The 23,037-nt window shown below is 54.9% G+C and overlaps 1 protein-coding gene across 6 annotated transcripts in view; it reads right to left on the bottom strand.

Annotated features, from left to right (window-relative positions):
- Positions 1 to 23,037, bottom strand: part of TOX2 (TOX high mobility group box family member 2) — a 104,060-nt gene that overhangs the window by 4,824 nt on the left and 76,199 nt on the right. For all 6 annotated transcript variants that reach the window (XM_084887558.1, XM_084887557.1, XM_084887559.1 and 3 more), the window contains 3 exons: positions 2,833 to 3,072; positions 706 to 933; positions 227 to 307 (listed from right to left, as the gene is read on the bottom strand). In XM_084887558.1, the coding sequence (XP_084743684.1) occupies positions 227 to 307; positions 706 to 933; positions 2,833 to 3,072 (549 nt within the window). The remainder of the gene's footprint in view (positions 1 to 226; positions 308 to 705; positions 934 to 2,832; positions 3,073 to 23,037) is intronic.

Below are 23,037 nucleotides of genomic sequence, written 5' to 3'. Positions count from 1 at the left end.
ACCTGACACACGGTGCCATGTCAGGCAAGATGCTTCCCCGCTCCGAGCCCCGGCTTCTTGCTGGGAGAATTATTAAATGGAAGGAGATCCACGCCAGGTGGCCAGCACAGCACGAGCCCAGCACACAGCAGGCGCGCTGGAGGCGTGACCGCGGTCTCCATCCTCTCCCGTGGGCCTCAGCGCCCGCCCCGCCCCTCCGGGCTGTGCCGAGGACTCTAGGGGTTACCTTGGAGACCAGGCTGGCCCTGTAGGCTGCCAGGGCCTTCAGATACTCCTTCTTCGCCGCCTCGGTCTTCCTCTTGTAGGCCTGAAAGATCCAGGAGTGAGCAGGCAGGGAGAGTTAGGGTTCGCCCGAGGGCACGCTGCTGCCGGCTGGCCTTGGCCTCTCGGCTGTTTCTGCTCCCCGTTTCCTCGGAAGCCCCGGGCGAGGGCCGCAGGCGCGTGGTCAGGGTCCAGGGAAGCTCTGGCCTGACCGCGGACTCTGAGAGCCGGGGGACCCGGCGGACCGGGAGGCCCAGACCAGCGGAGCCGCTCGTGGACGCGGCTGGGAAACAGCAGACGCGTGAGGGACCCGGCTTCCCATCTCACCGATGGCAAACCCGGCCCAGGATCAGCCCCCGGCTCTGGGCCCCTCTCACCTGTCCTTGGCTGGCTCCGGGGGCCCCGAGGCCCGGGGCTGCGGCCCGGAGAGAGAGGGAGACTCACCTGCTTCTGCTCCTCCCCCAGGCTGTCCCACATGGAGGCCACGATCTTGGACACGTCGCCGAAGGTGGCGCTGGGGTTCTGCCCCTTGATGGCGGCCTGCGTGTCCCGGAAGAAGAGGGCGTAGGCGGACACGGGCTTCTGCGGCTCGTTGGGGTCCTTCTTCTTCTTCTTCTTGGGGTTCCTGGCCTTTTTCCCCGGGTCCGCAGGGGGCCGCTTCTCCCCCGACACCTGCCCGGGCGAGAGGAGTCAGAACGAGATGCCAGGGACCCCGCCCCAGGGCCTCCGGAGGGCCGCTTCTCCCCCGACACCTGCCCGGAGAGAGGAGTCAGAACCGGAGATGCCAGGGCCTCCCGCCCCAGCCTCCGGCTCACAGGCCCACTCACAGGCGGCAGCCCCTGTTCTCTCCCTGGTACTGGCCATTCCGGGTTAGAACACGGAAGCTTGGGCCACACTGTCGGGCTAATCACCCCCCAGGTTGGGGGGGGGGGCGGGTAATGGACAGGCAGACAAGACAGACGGACGGACGGACAGACAGACACGCCTTCCGCACAGGAGCCCTGGATTTTTTTTTGTTTAACTCGTTAATGACGGTAGAGTTGACTCAAAGAGATAAAGGGGCCAGTGCCCTGGAGGTGGAGTGGTCAAACGACCACTCCCAGGACTCAGTTTCACCTTCTCTGCGGGGCGGACGACCCTGGCCCCTCCACAGGGAAAAGTGAACCTGCCTTGTCACCAGAACGCGCGGCTGCCTCCACCCCCTTCCCCTCCGGCTAACCTTCACAGCGGATCGACTACCCTAATCGGTAACGAAGACTAAATCAAACTGACGTCGCTTCACTCTCCCGGCCTCAGCCTCCCCATCTGCCGATGGGAGCGCAGCACGGCGCTGCCGCGGAGCGCTGTGAGGAGGGTCCCGTGCCTCAGTGCGTATGTGCCCAGGCCGCTGGCCCGTGGGAATGTGCTAGAAACGCTTTCTCCACACACAGGGAAAGGACAGGTGTGAGAGGCCCGGAGCCGGGCTGCTCCTGGGCTCAGCTCGCCCATCGGTGAGATGGGAAGCTCGCCCCCCCCACGCCTGCTGCTTCCCAGCCGTGTTCCCCGGCGATTCCGCCGTTCTGGGCCTCTGCCTCCTTCTCTGTGAGATACGCCAGAACATCTCCGTCCCTCTTGTCCGCCAGCTCTCAGAGCCCGGGTCCGACCGGAGCTCTCCTGTCCCCCTGACCAGGTGCCCGGCCTGTGGTAGAGAGCACGTTGTCACGGTGATGGAGTGGGACCAGGATCCAGAGGCACCTCCCTCCGCCCGGCCAGGAGGCCAGGGTCTCTGCCAGATGGCGTGGGCACCATGGCTACTGCCCGGGCCTCTGCGGGGCCACCACGCGGACAGGACAAAGTGGCAGGACGTGTGGGACCGGATCTCGATTCTGCCACCGGCTCCCGGGGAGGCGCCCGGCGAGCACGCCCATCGCTGGCCCTGCGGGCCCGTTGGCTGCCCCAGTACAGCAGATGCTCTCTGACAGGGCGGGAGCCATGGGCAGTGGCAAAGCCGGGCCGGGGCCAGAGCCTGAGCAGCTGGGGAGCTCGCATCCTCACGTGTGCTGGGAGAGGCCCAGGGGTCACGTCCCCAGGGGAGGGGTCCCTGTTAGAGCCCCATCCCGAGGTCAGGGCTGCCCGGAGGCGCCCTCTGCTGGACCACACGTTTTTGCCAGAATATGCCACCGAAATGGTCCTCTGGTAAGGTGAGCAGACATCCCGCTTTTGGCGGGACAGTCCTGATTTCTAACAATTTGTCCTCATCCTGCGGCGTGTTAAAAAAGTCCAAAAGATTTAAAAGGTTCTTTCCAAAAATCGGGACTTTTTTTTTTAAAACGCCACGGGACGCGGGTCCAATTGTTAAAAATTGGAACTGTCCCGCCAAAAGCGGGACGTCTGGTCACCTAACCCACAGGCCATTCAGGAGTAAGATTCATTTTCTCCCCAAACCCTCTGCCTCCGTGCTTTCCAGCCAAGGGGACGGTTAGACTCTGCCGTCTTTCCTGTTGGTAAGTGATGCCCGTTTTCATGCAGGACCCGTCCTCCTGCCAACCGGGAGGGGCCCCACGGCTGTGCACGGCCACCCTGCCTGCCTACCTTGAAGTGCGCTTCCGACTCCTCCTCCTGGGTCGAGCTGGAGGGAGAGGGGGTCGCGGACTTGCTTCCCGGGGGCGACGGGGAGCTGTGGGCGATGCCACTTCGGAGGCCCATCTGAGAGATGAGCTGGGACTGGCTGAGGGCGCTCATGTGGCTGGCCAGCATCGCGGGCCGGCCCAGCAGGGGCCCTGGCCGGCCCGAGTCGTAGGCGGCAACCTCGGAGTGGACCATCTCCTGGATCTGAGAGAGGAGGACAGGGCATTCTGAATGAGAAAGGGCCCGTCGTGCCCATCTTCATATCTGAATTGTGGGGACGCCCTGGGGAGGGGCATGTAGGTGAGAAGTAGAGGGTGGTTTCCCGGTGGATCCCTCATTAGGTGAGTGCTGACCACCAGGGGGCGGTGTGGAATGAAGGAAGGCTCTGGCCAGCAGCTGGAAGGCCCTGATTGGCCCCGATCGCCGACCAGACCTAGGAACCCTACCTGTGCACAAATTCTGTGCACTGGGCCTCTAGTTTATTATAAAGATAGAATCATTTGTTCATAGATATTACAGTGTTGTTGATTTTTTTTTTTTTGATTCTTTGAGTTTCCCTCATCTTTCCTTTGTTGATCAAATTTTATCTCGTGGTTTTTCTCTAATTCCTCATGTAAGAAGAAAAAATTAATCTTTTAATTTTTCTCTACATCAGTGGGTTTAGGTTCCAGATGAATTTTTTTTTTTTTTTTTTTTTTGCTTTTCACTAAATATTTCAATCATTATTCTGACAGTTGTATTATGTTTCATACCATGATAACAACAGTGCTTAGACATTAACTTTACATTTTTCTATTTTCATTGCTCACAGCACTGCTTTTTTTATACCACATATTCCTCATATCTGATCTATTTTAATTCATTTCTCAATCAAAGGTAATTGCCTCTCTAAGTAATTTTTTAACCCAAAGCTCCTTTGAAATAAGAAACATTTGCATGAGGCTATTTTTGTATGTAGGCCGAATTTATTTAATTCTGTCTGATGCTTGGTAAGCTCTTTTGAGTTGAATAATTCCCACTTTCTTCAGATAAGTGATATTTCCTATTGTTATTTTTTTTGGATTATTGCCCCTTTTCCATGTGAAAAGAATTTTCCTGTTAAAAATACATTCTGAGTCATCAGGGTCTTTTATCTTTTCAGTCATAATTTTGAGCTCTTTGATGTCCCCCTTGGATTTTGGGAGAAAATCTTGTTATCTGATTATCTGCAGTGGTTTCCACTGCATTTTAAAGCCCAATAATCACACATTTTCTCTAAAAACAATCTTACCTGATTTCACATTTTTCTCCTCATAATGGGAGTTTGTAAATTATGAGCAGTCCCCCCTCCCGTTTCCTGGAGTAGGAGCTTCAGAATGGACCTCCTTTGGAAGTATAATTTCGGTGCGTGTACCTATCTCTATTTCTGATAACTAGATCAGCACCTTGTACACAGAAAATCCAAGTGCGTGTTGGTCCTGCTGAATACAATTAAAGATAGAGGAGCAGAACGGGGTATGATCTGGGAATGACGTCACATCCAGCTCAGCGAGCCCAGGGTCCCCGTGGAGGGCGGGCGGGACTCGGGGCCACCTCCCTCCTGGTTACAAAAACTATTCTCACAAACAAGCACCAGGCCTTCCATGGATGTCTGCTCTGTGAGGGACGTGAGCAGACAGGCGAGCTCTGGAATGAGAGAGTCACTCCTCCCCTCCCCCTTTATCCCCCCACCCCTGCCCCGTCCCCACCCCACACAATGCTCCTCAGGGCCTCACAGTTCATCAGGGAGACAGACCCCTACACAAGAGACTGTGTGGCTGGTTAGTAATAGATACACCCAACAAGACGTGGGCACAGCCATTCCGCATCCTAGGTTTCCTGGGGCATTAAAGATTTCTGTCCTCATCTCCCCGAAGTAAAAAGTGTGCCTCTGAGGTGAGGTCTGAGGACAGCACCGCGTAGGCGCTGGAGGGCCTGGCCCGGATCCTCTCCCCGTGCCGCTGTGCCCGTCCGCAGACAAGTGCCATTGCCCAACGGAGCTGCCTTCCTCCAGAGGCTGACACCCCGCACCCCATGCTCCGCCCTGCAGCGGACCTCAGCCCGCTTCACCGACACAGGGGCACCAAGGCCAGACCCTCCCCTGCGGTGCAGGCCAGCCCCAGGGCAGTCCCTGCGGGCCCTTCCTCTGCAGACCCCGGTCCCTGCAGCCCCTTCTCCTGAGCGCGCTTCCTCGATGAACCAGGTTCACAAGGACCCTCAGCTCAGGCTCCGCTCGAGGGGCCTCATCCCTCACCCTCCACCAGGCCCAGCAGACCCTCCCACTTCGGGGACTGCACCCCATCAGCGTCCAATCCCGCTCACCCCCCTCCCGGCTGTGAGTGGAACTCTCCCTCACTTCCAGGTCTAAAAGCTTCCGTCCCAACTTCCTTCCACGCACAGCCAGCCTTCTCCCGAGAACCATCGTCCTCACGGCCACCAGGACCGCCCCTCCTCCATCAGCCACGCGCCCGGCACCTGCCTTCAGCACTGTCTGACATCGCCCTCCCACCCTCCTCCCGGAGGAGTTGGCATTAAGCGCTTACTCCGTGCAGAAGCAGGGCTCACTCTCTCTCTGACACAGGAATCACCAGCCACCCCAGGAGGTAATCGATCCCCCAGCCGAGGAGGCAAGGCTCAGAGAGGCTGGGCGCCGGCCCACGGCCACACGGCCGCGCCGGGAAGCTGGGCCTCTCCAGGCCATCCCCTCCCTCTCGCAGCCACACTGTCTTCCCCGAGACACCCTCTGGTTCTTGACTCCTGGGCTTGCTGCCTCCCCTCACAGCCCTTTCCCTCTGGCCGGGGCCAGCTCTGGGCTGCTGGCTGCCTCTCTGGCCAGTCCTGCTTGGTCTCCTTCAGGCCACCCTTAAGCACTGGCACCTTTACATGCTGATATCTCACCTAAGAGCGTGTCTCATTCAAAGCCAAGGTCAGGCTTTAAAAGACAGAAAAAGTGAGCTCACAGGATGGATCCACAGACGCGGCCAGGCAATGGCCATCCCTTCGCACATTCTAGAACACCATTAGCTCACAGAGCCCCTTTCCCAGTTAGAACCCACCCTGCTCTGTCCAGCATGTCCAGCAGCCATTGGCTTTTGTCCTCACCGGCGATCGCTGATGCCGTGTAGGTCCTGCCCGTTGACCCTGGAGGAACCCCCATTCCCTGCAGGGGGCGACCGCACCTGTGGACGGCTCCCTGCCTCTCCCCGCCGGGAACGGTGAGCAATGAAGGCCCCGGAGCCGCCCTCCGCCTCCGCCTCCACCCCCTCCACGGGACGGTTCTGAGCTTGTCCCCTCGGCCTCCGGGAGGGGCTGCAGCGGGACTGCATTCCAGGTGCCACGCTGGTCACCACTCACCAGTCCACCCTCTGCTGGCGTTCCTCCCCTCCGATCGCACCTGCCTTCCTCCTTCACGGGCTTCCTGCAGGCTCCCCCCAAGCAGAATGCGTGCCCCAAACCTGTGCGTCAGGGTCTGAGTGAGGGGATCCCAGAGAGACCCAGCCCTCTCTCCGCCTCCTGCCTGGCTCCCTTGAGTCTCGGTGCCATGCTGGCCGCCAGAGAGCCCCTCTGGGGTCCGAAAGGTCTCCGTCCTCTCAGAACCTTTCTGTCGCCCCCCAGCGGCCGCTAGCTTCGTCCTCGGCGTGTGAGACGCCCGCAGAGATCTGTGTACCTCGCTGGCCCTGCCTCTCCACGGCCTTCCCGGAGCTTCCGGGGACAGGCCACTTCTCTCCGGGACGGGCCTTTCCCCTGCGCCCACTGGTCCTTTCCCTGGGGCCACCGTCTGAGACGCCGCCTCCTCAGAGAAGCCTTCTCTGACGCCTCTCTCCTCCCTTCTCTTCCGGCTGCTGCCTCCTCCTGAGCCTTTCCCAGGCTCAGCAGTGCCAAGCATCTGCTGTGTGCAGACACATCCGTGCCTCCCCGCCCCGGGCAGGAGGCCGGGGCACAGCTGGCACTAACGAGATGTCTGGTATCCAACGGCACATGCCTCCTGCTCCCTCCTGGCAGCATATGGCGGCGTCCCAGAGCCCCTGCAGCCTCTTCGGGGAGGGAAACGGGAGAGACGGTAACGAGGAGCCGCTGTGAGCATCGTCAGGCTCGCCGGGCTGAATGGGCGCTCGGGGCTCAGGGACACAGAGTGGCTTCCCACAAGGACCCGTTCACACGCTCTGTGCAGAGCAGCGGCAGGTCTGACGCCTGGTGAGCTCTGCGCCTACAGCAGACTCTCCAGTCCCCTCTCAGGAGGACCTGCGACTGCATCACTGGGCTACCCAGATAGTAATCTCCCCGTCCCGAGAATTTCAACTGTCTCCCCTCTGCCAAACCCCTTGCCCTCTGTAAGGTAACACACAGGCCCAAGGGATTGGGGTGTGGAGGACTCTTGGGGGCTTTATTCAGCCTCCCACCCCCAGGTGCCCCTCCAGGCCAGCCTTCCCGGGGCACACCGCTCTCCGAGGTGTCCTCGGGCTTTCAGAGGCAACTATTCGGAAGCCATTTCCCTTCAGGAAGGAAAATCCCAGCACCAACGAGGAGGAAGGAAAGCCAATGGGAGCCCTCCCTGCGCCCGGAACCCTTGTCAGCGAGTATTTCTAATAAACTTTCATGCTCCGCGAGAGATTCTTCACACGCTGACAAATTTCCCCCAGAGTGCGAGATGTCTTGTTCGGAGTAATAGCTGCAGTGCACAGGTGCCCAGCTGCTCGTGTAAAATCAGGAAGCGTTTAATTGAAACAAACGACGATAATAATGGCACATTATCCCTGCAGGCCACGCGCCATCGCAGTTTTAATTACTGAGTTAAGAGTCAGACTAATTTATCCTCCAACGTGGCAGCCCCACTCCTGGTTACGTGGATCCCCCTGGAAATGTCGGCGCCAGCAGAGAAGGACGTAAACGCGAAGCAGTCTGCCCCTCCTGGCCGGGGTGGTGCTGGGGAGAAGGTCTGCAGACCCTGGGCTCTGAGACACCGGTCTGGGGTTTCCGGCGTCATCGGGGCGAGAGGCTTCTGCTCCGGTTGGGATGGGGCTGTGGCTCTCTGGCACACGGGCCCACGCTCTGCTCGGCGCCGGCACCAGCTCCCTGCTTCTCTCGAGAAGAAGCCCAAGGCCTTATAAGCAACAGACACCTAGAACAACCCTCCCCCCACCCCTTCCCAACCATCACCAATCACCACCACCACCACCACGACCACCACCACCACCCGGTACCTCTCTGGCCTTCTCCCCTCTGTTTCTCTCCCCTCCTCTCCCCACTCCACACCAGCATGCTCACCTCCTCCACCCTTCGAACCATGCATGCTGCCGCCTCAGGACCCTCCTCCAGCTTGGTGTCCTTTTGCCCTCTACGGGGCATTGGGCAATATTTAGAGATCGGTTACAATTTGGAGATGCGACGGGCATATGGTGGGTAGCAGACGAGGGATGTGGCCAAACGCCGTACACTACACAGACAGCCCTGCCATGGAGAGTAACCCGCCCAGATGTCTGCCGGGCCGAAGGTCTGGTTCAGGGGGATCCCTGGGACCCCAGCCCTCGCTCAGCCTCCAGCACTCACTTCTCCTCAGCCTCTGGGCACCGGCCCTGTTCTCCGTAACCACCGATGACAGCTGTCCCGCGCCCCTTCCGTCCAGCCACCTTCCCAGCTCCCACTGAGGATTCAGTAGGAACTTAAGACTTTGGGTTTGTTTTTTAACTGCACAGGGATGTGCATTACAGTCCTCACAGTTAGTGCTCTGGTTACACAATTGTATGGCCCTGCAGAGGCTTGCCCCCACTCCGTTTTCCCCGTAAGCTGTTGTTGTTGGCATTTTGTGGTTTTTCGGGACTGCGTCTGTCTGCACGGTGTGTATTAAGCTGCTGCCTGTGGCGGGCGCTGTGCTGAGCCCTGGGATTCACGGCGAATGATGCAGGCGAGTCCCCATGGAGCTCCCGGTCTCCTGAGGGTGCAGATACCGATCCATTCCCCGCCCACATCCACACAGCGGTGCGGAGTGCCGGGAGGGAAGCTCAGGCCACGGTGAGGGGTCCGATGTGGCTGGGGTCCCAGAAAGGGCAGGGGGTGGGGTGAGGAAAGGAGGACGGATGAGCTTAGAGAAGCAGGCACAAGTCCTGCTCCTTATGGCCATCCACACACCGCGTGCTCCTGCCTCTCTGCCTTTGCCTCTGCTGTTCCTTCTGCCCGGGGGGCCACGCCCGTCCCCACATCTCCTCTCGAACCCGGAAACCTGGACGGCCTGGACCAGCCACTCCATCGCCTGGGCTTTCTCCCTGGAGGGCTCCACCAGGGGCAGGAGGGGCATCAGATTTGCACTCTGGAAGCTACACGGGGAACGAACCAGCTCATGAAGGAGCCAGCGGGTGCTGGAAAACAAACCAGTTTCACTAAAAGAGAGATGTGGACAGGAAGCCAGGAAGGCTGGTCAACAACCTTAATTGCTCTAACCACTCACCCTTTAGTTGAGACATTGTTAGCTGAAGCAGCCTCCACCTTGTTTGCCCCGTGTAAGTTTCTGTTATTTCCTGCCTAAGGGCTACATGTAAATGTCTGTTTATGTCGCCTAAGATGTCTTCCCCAAAGCCTCCATAAAAGGGATGGCAGGGCCAGAGCAGTGAGAAGTTCTCCCACTAGAGTCGGACTACCGCCTGGGCCCCCATATCGCCAAATTGAATTTCTTCAAGTCTCTTTTCATTTGTGTGCGGCCCTTCTTCAGAAGCTGAACCCTGGATTGGAACTCTTTCCACGCGGGCCGTGAAAGAACCCTATAAGCGGGGAAAGACAGAAGCAGAGGAACGGCTCAGACTTCCATACCAGCCGGCCTCGGGATCTGAGCTGGGATGGGCAGGGCTGGATCGGGCGCTGGGCGCGAGGGATTCGGGAGGCAGCTCAGCGGGGCTCAGAGGTTCCTGGCAGGTGTTTGGACGCCGCACGGGAGGGAAACACAAGGAAAGGGGAGGGTTACTTATCTCCTCCTTAACGCTTACTGCTCTCCACTGTGAATTAGCGCACACGCTAATTAAAACCATCTTTCCCAGTAATTTATTACAGGATATTCCAAGCTGATTACAAATCCTCTGCAGCCGGTCCCGAGCAGTTGGCTAATGCGGCACTGAAATCTCTTTGGCCACCCTCGTTTAAATTATTCACAGGCCCTGCAACAGTTGTGAACTGTAATTTAAACAGGCAGCTCATGAATATTCAATCAGCACAACAAACCCTGGTGTGTGTTACTGCCCAGCCACTCAGTATTCTGTATCCTCGCCCGTGTTTACGTGGGTTTACGAACTCCCCAGAAAAGCGCTGCCATGGAAGGCCCTGGTTAAGCGGACACTGAAACGCCCAGGAGAGGCCGGGGCTGCAGGCAGCTCTCCCATATCCCTTCTTAGAAGCGCTGCGGTGGACAGGCCGGAAGGGTCCAGGGCTGGGAGGCCCCAGAGAGGGCAAGGACTGGCCTGAGGTCACACAGTGGACGGGATTCCGAGCTCGGAGGTGGTTCCTGCTGCCCAATCTGCCGCACGTTAATCGGTGCAGAGGCCTGGGCCATCTGTCCCTGAGACAACGTGAGGAGCACAGAGGAAGCCAGGCATCCCATGGAGTCCAGCCACCTCAGGGCAACGGCCGGATGTTGCCAGAGCAGGTACAGCTGCTCTGGGCAACAGGCTGTTTTAGAATCCAGGCTGAGTCCAGCCTTAGAAACAGAGTTCCCACCCCCCCACGGCCAGCGCGGAGGGACATGTGTCCCCTCTCCACTGTTAGCATTAGGACCCCCCGCCCCCCGGCTGTAAATAGTTTCAGAAGCTCCACAAACAGATCCTCACGGACCCCCACCCCCTTCTCTGAGGCGGACAGTGGGACGATCCCCTTTGCTACAAACGGGAAGACTGAGGCTCAGGGGCTAAGACACTTGCCCCAGGCAGAGCGCTCCTCTCCTCCCTCCCCTGACACCACACCCTCAGGAAGTCTTTTCCACAGCTCTTAGGAGTCCGTCTCCCCAAGAGAACTTTATAACAGAGGAAAGTCAAGCAGCCTAACTGTCTGCCAACAGGACATCACTTACATTGACAACGAAACTTCCATTGTGACATCGAGCGTGACCTATAATTACAGACAGGAAAACGCATCCATCACAGACCTGCAGGAAGTGGGCGGGTCTAGGACAGACTAGGGAGCAGAGGAAAAGGCACCAGAACATGTCCCATGTATGTCAGGTGTGTGTGTACGTGTGTAACGCACAAAGGCATGATGGCAAAGATACTCAGCAAATGGGGGGAGGGGGATTTAACCCTGGTTATTGCGGATGGTGCGGTTTTAATGATCTTTTATTTGTCTGTGTTTGATTGTGTTTAATTTTTTTTATTCCATGTGCCATTTTTAGAAAAATCAATAAAGCCATGTTTTTTGGGGGAGAATTCTGTATTCATTTCAAAATTTATAGAATAAAGCCAAAGCCATACTCTAAAAAGATGGACAGCCATAAGTGTTTTATTATTAAACGGTAAACAATAAAAGTGAACTAAAGAATCTAAAATATTGGGTCGGCAGCTAAGTAATTGCGGGTTTCACACATATATGGCTTCAGTTGAATTTTTAGTTTGCAGACGTAGTACAAATGTAAAACACATTTTGTTATTTGATAGTTGGCTATTCAGCTGTTAATCAGTAAAAAAAGTTTTTTGATCTGTTTTGTGGTTTTCGTTTGGCGTTCGTTGAAAAATGGAAAATCAAAAGGAACATTTTCGTCATATTTTGCTTTTTTATTTCCGCAAAGGGAAAACGCATCGCAAGCTCATAAAAAGTTATGTGCTGTTTATGGTGACGAAGCCTTAAAAGAACGGCAGTGTCAAAATTGGTTTGCCAAATTTCGTTCTGGTGATTTTTCACTCAAAGATGAAAAACGCTCTGGTCGTCCAGTTGAAGTTGATGACGCCCTAATCAAAGCAATAATCAATTCAGACTGTCACAGTACAACACGTGAGATTGCAGAGAAGCTTCATGTATCACATACATGCATTGAAAATCACTTAAAACAACTTAGCTATGTTCAAAAACTTGATACATGGGTTCCTCACGAACTGAAAGAATCACAGTTAACGCAACGCATTAGCAGCTGCAATTTGCTAAAGAAACGTAATGAAAATGATCCATTTTTAAAACGACTGATAACTGGCGATGAAAAATGGGTTGTTTACAACAATATGAAGCGGAAAAGATCGTGGAGCAGGCCAGGTGAACCAACTCAAACAACATCAAAAGCTGATATTCATCAAAAGAAGGTTTTGTTATCAGTTTGGTGGGATTACAAAGGAATTGTCTACTTTGAACTCTTACCACCCAACCGAACGATCAATTCTGATGTCTACATTGAACAACTAACGAAATTAAACAATGCAGTTGAAGAAAAGCGGCCCGAATTGACAAATCGAAAAGGTGTTGTATTCCATCATGACAATGCAAGGCCACACACATCTTTGGTCACTCGGCAAAAATTAATGGAGCTTGGTTGGGATGTTTTGCCACATCCACCATATAGTCCTGACCTTGCACCATCTGATTACTTTTTGTTTCAATCTTTACAAAACTCCTTGAATGGTAAAAATTTCAATAATGATGATGATGTCAAATCGTACCTGATTCAGTTTTTTGCTAATAAAAACCAGAAGTTTTTTGAACGTGGGATTATGATGCTGCCTGAAAGATGGCAAAAGGTCATTGATCAAAATGGGCAATACATTACAGAATAAAGTTATTTAGTTCCATGAAAAAATTGTCTTTGATTTTCTTTAAAAAATCCGCAATTACTTACTTGCCGACCCAATAAAACAAACATCTACAGAAAGATTAATAAACATACAAGGAGAAATGAGTAAGTTAAGGAAAAGAGAAAAGTAACAGAATTGAAGCATAACTCTGATGGCTGGTTCCCCAAGTAACATTAATAAAATAAAGTAGATAAGCAGGTAACCTGGATAAAGCTCCAGTGAAAATATACATGAAATAAGAGAGAAATTATAATACACAATTTTAGGGACATGAGAGGGGGATAAACCTATAAAATTATAAGATAATACTTTATATAATTCAATGGTAATAACTATACTAGGTGTACCGGTTAATAATAGCAGATTTTGTAATAAAAGAAAACACAATAATTTCAAGAGAAACATCAAAAGTGCTTTATTCAAAGTAATGTCCATCGATAGCTACACATTTCTCCTCTTCCAGGAAATTTGTGGATACCATCCCAATAGAACTTTTCTTGTTTTGAGGCTAACCATTCAGAGACCCAATTTTCTACTTCTTCGTAGGTTTTGAAGTGCTGCTCAGAAAGTGCGTGTGCCATTGATCGGAACAAGTGGTCATCTGAAGGAGCAAGGTCTGGTGAATACAGCGGGTGGGTTCATACTTCCCAGGCAAAATCTTTTAAGGTGTCTTTAACTGGTTTTGAAGTGTGTGATGGTGTGTTAACATGAAGCAAAATTACTTTGCCATGTCTACTAGCACATTCTGATCGTTTTACAATCAAAGTGTGGTTCAAATTGACTATTTGTTGTTGGTAGCGATCAGTATTAACGGTTTCACCTGGTTTTAGAAGCTCATAAGACACCACACCTCCCTGATCCCACAAAACGCAGAGCATTGTCTTCTTTCCGAAGCGATTTGGCCTTGCATTCGAAGTTGATGGTTGACCTGGATCAACCCATGATTTTGTGCGTTTGGGATTCTCAAAATAAATCCACTTTTCATTGCCAGCCACATTCTACGTAAAAAAGACTATCTTTCATGCCGTTGAAGCAACATTTTACTGATGACTTTTCGGTTTTCCATTTGTCTTTTGTTCAGTTGATGTGGCACCCATTTTCCTTCCTTTAGAATCTTCCCCATTGCTTGTAAATGATAGGAAACTGTTTGCTGAGCAATGTTTAATCTTTCTGCAAGTTGCTTATGAGTTTGACACACATCTTCATTCAATAATGCTTGTAATTGTTGGTCTTCAAACTTTTTCGGTTCACCTGGACGTTCTTCGTCTTTCACACTGAAATCATCACTTTTAAAGCGTTTAAACCAGCGTTCACAAGTATCTTGAGATGGAGCATGTTCACCATAAGCTTCCTGAAGTACACTATAACTTTTTCCTCAAAATAATTAAAACTTTCCGCAAATGCTCTTTTTTTTGCATGATATTCTACTTGGAAGCATAGGTCGCATGCCTGTGGCGGGAACCCCCTAAGGCCCTGAGGGAACTGACCCTGTCCATCAATACATTGGCGGATGAACATCTTGGGGGGAACTAGGAAGGAGACAGGGTTCTCCACGCAAGTTGGCAGGGGAGAAAAACAAAGGCAGCTCATCCACCAAGTGCTTAGAGACAAATAATAGCGTTGCTACCGCTACCATGCTGAGCATTGTGTAAGCATTACAGCATTTAATTTTCAAAACAGCCCCACAAGGATTATTAACATAGCCATGGTACGCATGAGGAAACTGAAGTTCAGAGGGGGTGGATGACGTGCTCAGCACGGCAAGCAGCTGGAGGAGCTCGCTCAAATTCGGGTTTCTCCAAGTCCAACGCCAGGAACAGGAATTCTGGCAAAGTACCGACCCCTCTCAGCAGGGCAGGGACACCACGTGAGTGCCCACATCAAGGGACCACAGTGGCAGTCAAGCCCAAAAGAGTATTGTCTCGTGTCCTTGGCTGGACACAGGTCACCGGTGCTGCTGACACCGGCTCAGCTGCAGCCTTCTGCCCAGTGTTGGGGCCCAGTGAACATGTCCCTACCGTGGGAACCACTTTGGAGGGAGTGACGGGAAGATACAGCTCCTGTGTAGCATGACCAACGTCCCCATGGCGGACAATCGCAGAAGGATGTGGCAAATTTGCTGGCTACCAAGTAAGACTACGCAAGTTCATACACAAGGCAGAGGAGAGAACAGGGAGGAGGGGTCGCAGGTGCAAGGACATGGGGCCAAGGTATTGGTTCCCAAGAGAGAAGAGGAGTCCTGTGGGTGGGGAGTGACCATCTCAGGCTGACCCTTTGGGCCCAGATTCTCGGGTGGGAACCCCAGACCCTGCTGGCATTCAGAGATCCCAGCCATCTCCCCGTCCTGGGCCTTCTTCTCTTCGATTGCACTCTATTTCTTTTCTTTCTTTCTTTCTTTTTTTTTTTTTTTTTTGAAATATTTTTTATTTATTTTATTTATTAATTAAATTATTATCTGTGTACATATCTTACCATTGCCCCCCCTCCCATAGAAGCCCTCCCTTCCCCAGAATTCTGTGTCCATTAGTTGTACTTACATGCAGGTACACAAGTCCTTCGGTTGATCTCTTTTCTGCCCCAGATCTGGCACTCTGTTTCTAATCCTGCCTCGGCCCGTGGTGCCCAGCGGCCCATGGAGCCTCCTAAGGATGAGACGGTCTACAATCCATGGAGATGTGGCCTGGCCCCCTTCTCACCACGGGCTGGGGATGGCCATGCCAGGCTGTCTGTTTCAAAGCCTGTGCCCACAGGGGGCACCGGGGCTGGGAGGAGCCAGGAACCACAGGCAGAGCCGTGGGTCCTCTGATTTCTCCGGAGGAAAGGTTTGCAACTGCAACCGATGTGCTGAAACCCTCGAGGCAAACAGAAGCACAGGGGCAGTTCCGGGTGCCCTGAGAACGCTGGAGAATTCAGGGCGCAGCTGAGGGTGACGGCCGCCCCTGGCGCCCTGCTTAAACGGGGGGCTCGGGTCTAGGGCGGGCGTAAGAAGCTGTGCCAGGCACAGGTCCCAGGTGAGGCGGACCCGCTGGCCTCAGGACCTCATGTTAGAGCAGATGCTGCTGGAGTCCCCCGACCCCCACCCAGATCCACTCCTGGAAGCGCTGGGCTGGCTGGCGGGGCTCACAGCTGCCTCCCCCTCCCAGAGCGGCCCTTGGCCCATGAGCGCCATCCTGCCTGGAGAGCCCTGCAGGAGGCACACTCCCATTCCAGCCTGTCCCCCATGACGGACTCACACCTCACACGGGGGACAAATGCAGGGAATCCTGTGGTCTAACTCGTGCTCGAGAGCTCCCTGTGGGATCAGGCGAGCCTCCCGCTCCTGCACGGATCCGAACACCGTCTGGAATGTCTCACTCACTCCTTGCAGCAGCCCCGGGGGGACACTGGGGCACCGAGAGGGCGGTGGCTTGGCTGAGGTCCCACAGCCGGCCGCACATGCAGCTGTCTGGCCCCGGAGCACCCCCTCCCAGCCCACAGCTCCCTGTCCCAGGGCTCTGAGATGCCGCCCCAGTGACAACCACCCCTGCAGGGCCCGTCCGTGAGATGCTCTAGAGACCGCTCTCCCTTCCTCTCCACAGCTCCCCGTGGCCATCGGGGCTCTGTCCGACCAACAGAGGAAGCAGGTGAGGTTGGGAAGGAAGGGACCTGCCCACACAGTTGTCAGTGATGGCGGACAGGGCGGGAGCCCAGTCTCCCCATCAGCCTCCGGAAGAACCAGCAAGGGCTTACTCAGGACAGACTCCTCAGGACGCCAGCACCCCAGGCCCACGCTCCATCCCACAGACAGGGTCTAACTCCTCACCTCAAGCTCCTCCCCTTTTCCTTTGCCACCGAGACCTTGGCAAACAGCCATCCAGGCTGACGTTTCTGCCCCTCCCGCCTGTCTCAGGGAGAGCTCTGACCACCTCACACCGGACCGACGGACGGAGGGACGGAGGGACAGGGAGACAGTCTCACCGCCCCGCTCAGAGGCCCCGGGGCAGGCTGAGTGCTGCCTCTGCCCCAGGAGGGGGTAACACACTCGAGGACAAGAGAACAAGGTCCTGGCTGTGCGTCTCCGGACCAGCCCCTGGCCCTCTGAGTCCAGAGACACCCCTGGAACCGAGGACAATCCCGTCTCCTCTGAGGTCCGCGGGAGGGGTAGAGGAGAGAAGGCGGATGCTGCCATAAGACAGAAAAGGCCACTGGGACAGTACCCTGCGGTTTCTGACGTGTTCACAGAGGAACCGTTTATATTTCATTCATGCATCCGTGTGCTCCTTCCGTCTGTCTGCCAACAAACCCCTGTCAGGCACCTGCCACACCCCGGACACAAAGCTAAGCAGTATATCAGTAGCACAGCCGCCCTGTGGGTGAGACAGCATCTCACTTCAGGCTCAGAGAGAGAGCAATGCCCCAGAGCAGCCAGCACGGCGGGACAGGAGCCCAGGACTCCGGGCTCCGGCCAGGTGCCAAGGTGTGGACAGCAGGTGCCGCCCTCCCCGCTGGGCCCCGGCCTGACCGGCCGCTGTGCCCGTCCCCCTCCCGGCACCCTTTCCTCGAAAGGCCCTGCCCCGCGGCACGGACCCTCCTCCGGAGCTTCCCCAGGCAGCTGAGCTGTGTCTGCCTCGCTGGCGCTGATGAGACACCAGGCTCCAAAGGCAGAGCTGCAGGGGAGGGAGCCCGGGCCTGGCTCTTATCACCCAGCGGAGCAGGGGAACGAGGCCATAGATCTCCGGGTTATGTGCTCCCGACGCTCCGGGGCCGGCGAGGGTCTCTCGGCGATGCCGGCGGCACATTAAAAGCTCATTCCCCAGCCCGGCACTGCATATGCAGCCGGAGCGAAGAGCCATTTCGCAGGGCGATATCGAAGCTGCAGCTGCCGCGATTCTCCCCGAGTTCTCCCTCATGACTCAGAAGCCAGCTCCCCGCCGAGCCTGGCTCCTCGCCCGGCTCCTCGCCCAGAAGGAACGCTGAATGTGTGGCCTGGGCAGCGTTCCCGGCCACAGGGTCAGGACCCCCGTGGGGGCCTGGCAGGGGCTGAGAGGATGGGCCCGGAGGGCGCCGGAGCGACCACACTCCGTCACCGGCTGCTCTGTGGATCCGGCAGGCAGGGCGGCCCTGGGTCTGAAGGGGAAAGTGGAGGCAGGTGTGACCCCCCTCCTCGCAGGCCTCTGCTGCCGTCCTCTGGTTTCGAAGGCTTGGCCCCGAGGCCACCACCTCCAGGAAGCCTTCCCGGCTGCCATTCACCTCCGAGCTCCTCGGTCCTCATCTGTTTTTCCTTCCTAGCAAGCACCTTAGGCTTCACGCTGTGGTGACTTATGCATTGGAACGGCCTGACTCAGCGTCAGATAAAATGGGTCTCAACCCTGCCCTGACCATTCCCTTGCTCATTCATGCTTTCATTCACTCATTCATCTGAAATCTGCACAGGTGAGCTGTGGGGTACCCAGACTGGGGAGTCAGCGTGCCTGGGTTCGAATTTAGGCGCCACCACGGCAGTTGTGTCATCAGGTGGTTCGCCTCCCCGTGTCTCTGATGTCTCCTCTGTGAAACGGCAACGGTGATCACAGCTCCTCCTCAGGAGGAAGGTTTAGGTGAGATACAGATAAAAAGGACCCAGCTGGATGCCAAGCACCTAATACGTGCCAAATAAATGTCAGCACATGACAGCTGCTGGTAATCCGTCATCCCCTGAGGGAAAGTTCACCGAGAGGATGCGGGGTCACCCGAGGTGGGGTCCTCACCCTCCAGAGACCAGGACACTGTGCCGCCGGGAGCATGGGCAGTGCTCCCAGGCACAGACCTCACGGTTCTATTCCTGGAGACACTCCACGTCCAGGGAGCTGCCAGCTCTCGCCTGGCATGAGGGCTGAGAGGCTGAAGGGAGCCAAGTGCGCACGTGGCTGCCGCTGGCAGTTCCCCTCCCCCAGACTGTGCGTGCCCCAGGACGCCTCTGAGCCCCCTGTGGCTGACGCACCACTCGGCAGGCAGCCTCCACCCACTCGGAACACAGCCGACAGGGTGCCGAGAGCACTGGGCTTGGAGCCAGAGGCCCAGGGGCAAGTCCCAGCTCCACTCTTTTTCTCACTGTGTGACCCCGGACAAGCCACCCCTCTCCTCCCATTCATTCCGTGGATAAGCAGCCGTTGAGGGTTAGCTGTTAGGCAGGCCTGCCTGCGCTGGATGCTGGTGCCAGAGACAGACAGACAGCACAGACCTGGCCTTCCGGCCGTCCCAGGCTGGTGGCTCAGTCAGGAATCTAAATGGACAACTACCAGCTGTCATGAATTCAGGCTGATCCCACCTCTATTCAAATTTTTTGTTTACTGTTCATCATGGCTTTTTATGGTAGTTTTATTTATAAAGTAGTATATGAAAATATTATTTTTTTTTAAAAAATATGTTTTATTGTTTTTTTACAGAGAGGAAGAGAGAGGGATAGAGAGTTAGGAACATCGATGAGAGAGAATCATCGATCAACTGCCTCTTGCACACCCCTTACTGGGGATGTGCCCGTAACCAAGGTACATGCCCACCAGAATCGAACCCAGGACCTTTCAGTCCACAGGCCGATGCTCTATCCACTGAGCCAAACCGGTTTCAGCATGAAAATATTATTTATCTTGATTTCTGAGTGCTTTGGCACTCCCTTAAATTTTGTGACCAAGACCAGTGCCTCACTCTCCTCACCCTCCTCCCAGCCCAGAGCATCCGGACAGCCTCAGAGGGAAGGTGACTTCTGAACTGGGTTCTGACGCAGGAATAGGAGCTTGCCAGGCTGACCAGGGAGAAGAGCCTTCAGGCAGAGGGAGCAGCAGGCAGTGGTTCTCAGCCGGGGGTCACTCTGTCCTCCAGGGACATCTGACAACCCCTGGAGACGTTGTACATTTCTATGCTGACTGGAGGAGTGCTGTCAGAGCCCATGACTAGTGGGCAGAGGCCTAGATGGCCTACAAGGCACAGGACATCCCTCGGCAGAGAACTATCCCACCGTAAACGCTGGTAATGCTAAGCCGAGGCGCCTTATGCCAGAGCACAAAGATGGGAAGGCCACAGCAGGAGGACGCCTTGGCCCCTCGAGGCCTCAGTTTCTGCCTCTGAAGAATGGGGATAATAACCGTTCCTGCTGCAGAGGGTGGCTGGAACGAGGCAGTAATACCACGTCTGTGCACAGCAGGTGCTCAGCAAACGTCCAGGCCCGTCCTGTCCCCCTCTGACACACACGCCAAACTTTACACAGTTCTCCAGGGAGACAGCATCCCTGAGTTCCAGAGGAAACTGGGACACGGGGAAGAACACACTCTGTTCTCCCCCGACCTTTCTCTCCGTGAAAACCGGGCCTTATCTCCCCGCACGCCGAGCCCGCGCACAGAGCCGGCCCGCGCTGGCTTATCGCCGGCCCGGGTTTGCACAGGGAGGGAATTTTTATGACCGAGTTCTAAACCTTTGCAAAAAGCCATTTCTAAACTAAAAAATGCTGACAGGTTCTTAACTACTATAGCTGCTAAATTAAGCATGAGGGCCGGGGTGAGGGGGAGGGGGCGAGGGAAAGAAAACAAAAAGTGCCCTAAAAGGGTTAGTGGAGGTAAAATGATGTTCATTAAAAATAGAAACACACACACACACACACACACACACACACACACACAAAAACCCCCTTTTGTGTTCAACTTCGCACTCGTACATCATAATGTTCCAGTAAAAGGCCATTTCCCCCTGAGATAATAAAAGAATTGAATTTTTCCTTATCGGTCATCTATTTTTCTAGCTGAAGCTATTACTCCCGCTCTGGGGTTGCTAGGCAACAAGAAATATTAATAGCAGCTTTTATTAGCTTAGCTTTTGCAGCCGAGTACCAGAATGAGAAAATGGAAAACATAAATGTGTTACATAAATCTTTCAACCTTTCAGAGCCAGTGTTAGTCTCTGTTTTCATAATGATTTATTGAAGTGATGGTTCATTTATGAGAAAGAGGAGTGCAGGATAAGAAAACGGAGCCGAGCCCTGGAGGAGTGTTTGGAAATAAATAATTATAGCAGGGGAGCAAAAGCTGTTTAAAGTCATTTCTCTGAGTTTTATACAATGTAAAAAGACATATTTCTTTCGCTTACTGCCTCTGGAACGCGGGCGGGGGAGGGGGGGGGCCCGTTTCACGCGGACGCTGCTGAGCATAAAGAAGCCCCGGGCCTCGGCTTACCGGCCCCCCCGCCCCGGGGTCCTCAGAGGCCCTTTGGGAGGGGAGCACTCCCAGTCCCACTCCCAGAGGGGAAGGAGACAAACGCATGGCACCCAGGAAGAGGCCAAGCAGGAAGTGCCCTGGGGGCCCACCCCTGCCTTCGCCGAGGGGTCCTGCCCTTCGGTCAGGAAGCAGGAAGAATTGGGGCCTGGACCGTCTCCTCTTGGGAAGCAAAGGGGACTATCGTTCTGCTGCTGCTCTCACGCTCCGCGCCCTGACCGAGGTCCTGGTGCACTTCATATGCCCTTTCCCCCCACCCCTGCCCCCCAGATGGTACCCTCTCCCCAACTCCAACCGCCTCAGCGTCTGATCCACCCCTACACCCACCTCTCCGACCAGCCCCCCACTGGGGAGCCAGCCTGACTCCTGCCCCAGCAAAAGCCGACCCCAGCAGGTCAAACTGGACAAACAAGACTGAAGCCACCCAAACCCCGTCAGTAACATGAACACACAGAGCAGTTCACACTGATTGAGCGCCTGCTGCGCGCCAGGCACTGGGCTGAGAGCTCTTCCTGCATCTGATGACGGAACCTTCCTGCCTTCCTATGAGGCAATAGTACTGCCCCCATTTTACAGAGGAAGAAACTGAGCCCAGGAAGAGAGGGTAGCAGACGGAGGAGCTGGGTGTGAACTTGGGTTGGCCTAACCCCAAAGCCCACGTCCCTAACTACTAGGTGATGCCATACCCCAGAAAGACAAAAACACACAAAGAAGCAAAACTTTATCACAGTGGACTACAAGAACATCCCTGCCTCCCTGCCGTGCCTTTCTGTTCTGTGACTCTTCCCTTTCTCCTTTAAGAGGTGGGGTCCAGCCCTGACTAGTTTGGCTCAGTGGATGGATCTTCCGCCTGTGGAATGAGGGGTCCTGGGTTCGATTCCAGTAAAGGGCACATGCCTGGATTGCGGGCTCCATCCCCAGTGGAGGGTGTGCAGGAGGCAGACGATCCAGGGTTCTCTCTCATCATTTATGTTTCTCTCTCTCTCTGTCTCTCTCTCTCTTTCTCTCTTTCTCTCTCTCTCTCTCTCTCTCTCTCTCTCTCTCTCTCTCTCTCTCTCTCTCTCCTCTTTGAAATAAATAAAAATATATATTTAAAAAAAGAGGTGTGGTCCATTTCTCTCTCCCTTGACTCTGGCTAGACATGAGACTGGCTAATGGGACAACAGCAAGCACAGATGTGAAAAGTGCTTGCATATGGGGCCTCCCCTTACCTGATGCTCTTGGAAACCCTGCGGTCACAGCCCTGTGAACGAGCCCAGGCCGCTACGGGTGACAGACCTGCCTCCATGTCATCCCCACGGCCCAGCTGACATCGGGCCGATCGCTGAGATGTGAATGAGGCCGTCCCAGACTACACAGTCCCCGCCGAGCTGTCAGCTGACACAGAAATCAGCCGAGCCAATCCAAGTCAAAAGAACTGTCTTGCCCTAGCCAGTGTGGCTCAGTAGATGGAGCACTGGCCCTTGGACTGAAGGGACCCGGACTCTATTCCTGTCAAGGGCACGTACCTCGGTTGCAGGCTCAATCTCTGATCCTGGGGGGCGTGCATGCAGGAGGCAACCAATTGCTGCGTCTGTCTCACATCAGTGTTTCTCTCTGTCTAGCCCCCTCCCTACCACTCTAAAGACAGACAGATAGATAGATAGATAGATAAATGGAAAAATATACTAGCGTGAGGATTAACAAAACAAAACAAAAGAGCTACCTTGCGGACCCACAGAATCACAAGAAACAGTCAAAGTTCATGGTTTGCTTTAAGCCACTAAGTGTTGAGGCGGTTTAGATACACAGCAAAAACTGATACAGCCCTAAATCAAAACAGAAACATTGAGCATTCAGGGCTAAGATGGCAGTGGGCTGAGTGCTCTTCCTGCACTGATGATGGAATCCAGGTGTGACGGGGCGGGGGTGGGGGATCTCAGCTACCTCCGAGCCCTGAGGGTCTCTGCTCTCTTTCCTCAGACTTGGGAGGGGTTCCTCCTGCAGCTCAGCCTGTGAGAACCAGAGGCAGATCAAGCGTTCTGTGGGGAGGGGGGAGGAGGAGGAGGGGGAAAGAGGAGAGATTGGAGGGGAAATGCAGAGCACAGGAAGTGAGGAGGGTAGGTATTAGGGGGGATTTAAAGGAGCTCCCAGCGTCAGCACCCAGGCTGTGGCTCTGAGCCCTGCCCCCTGCCCCCAGGCGC

Source organism: Pipistrellus hanaki (genome assembly GCF_964339955.1).
Source record: "Pipistrellus hanaki genome assembly, chromosome: 6".
Lineage (NCBI taxonomy): Eukaryota > Metazoa > Chordata > Mammalia > Chiroptera > Vespertilionidae > Pipistrellus > Pipistrellus hanaki.
This window is presented reverse-complemented; position numbering and strand designations above follow the sequence as displayed.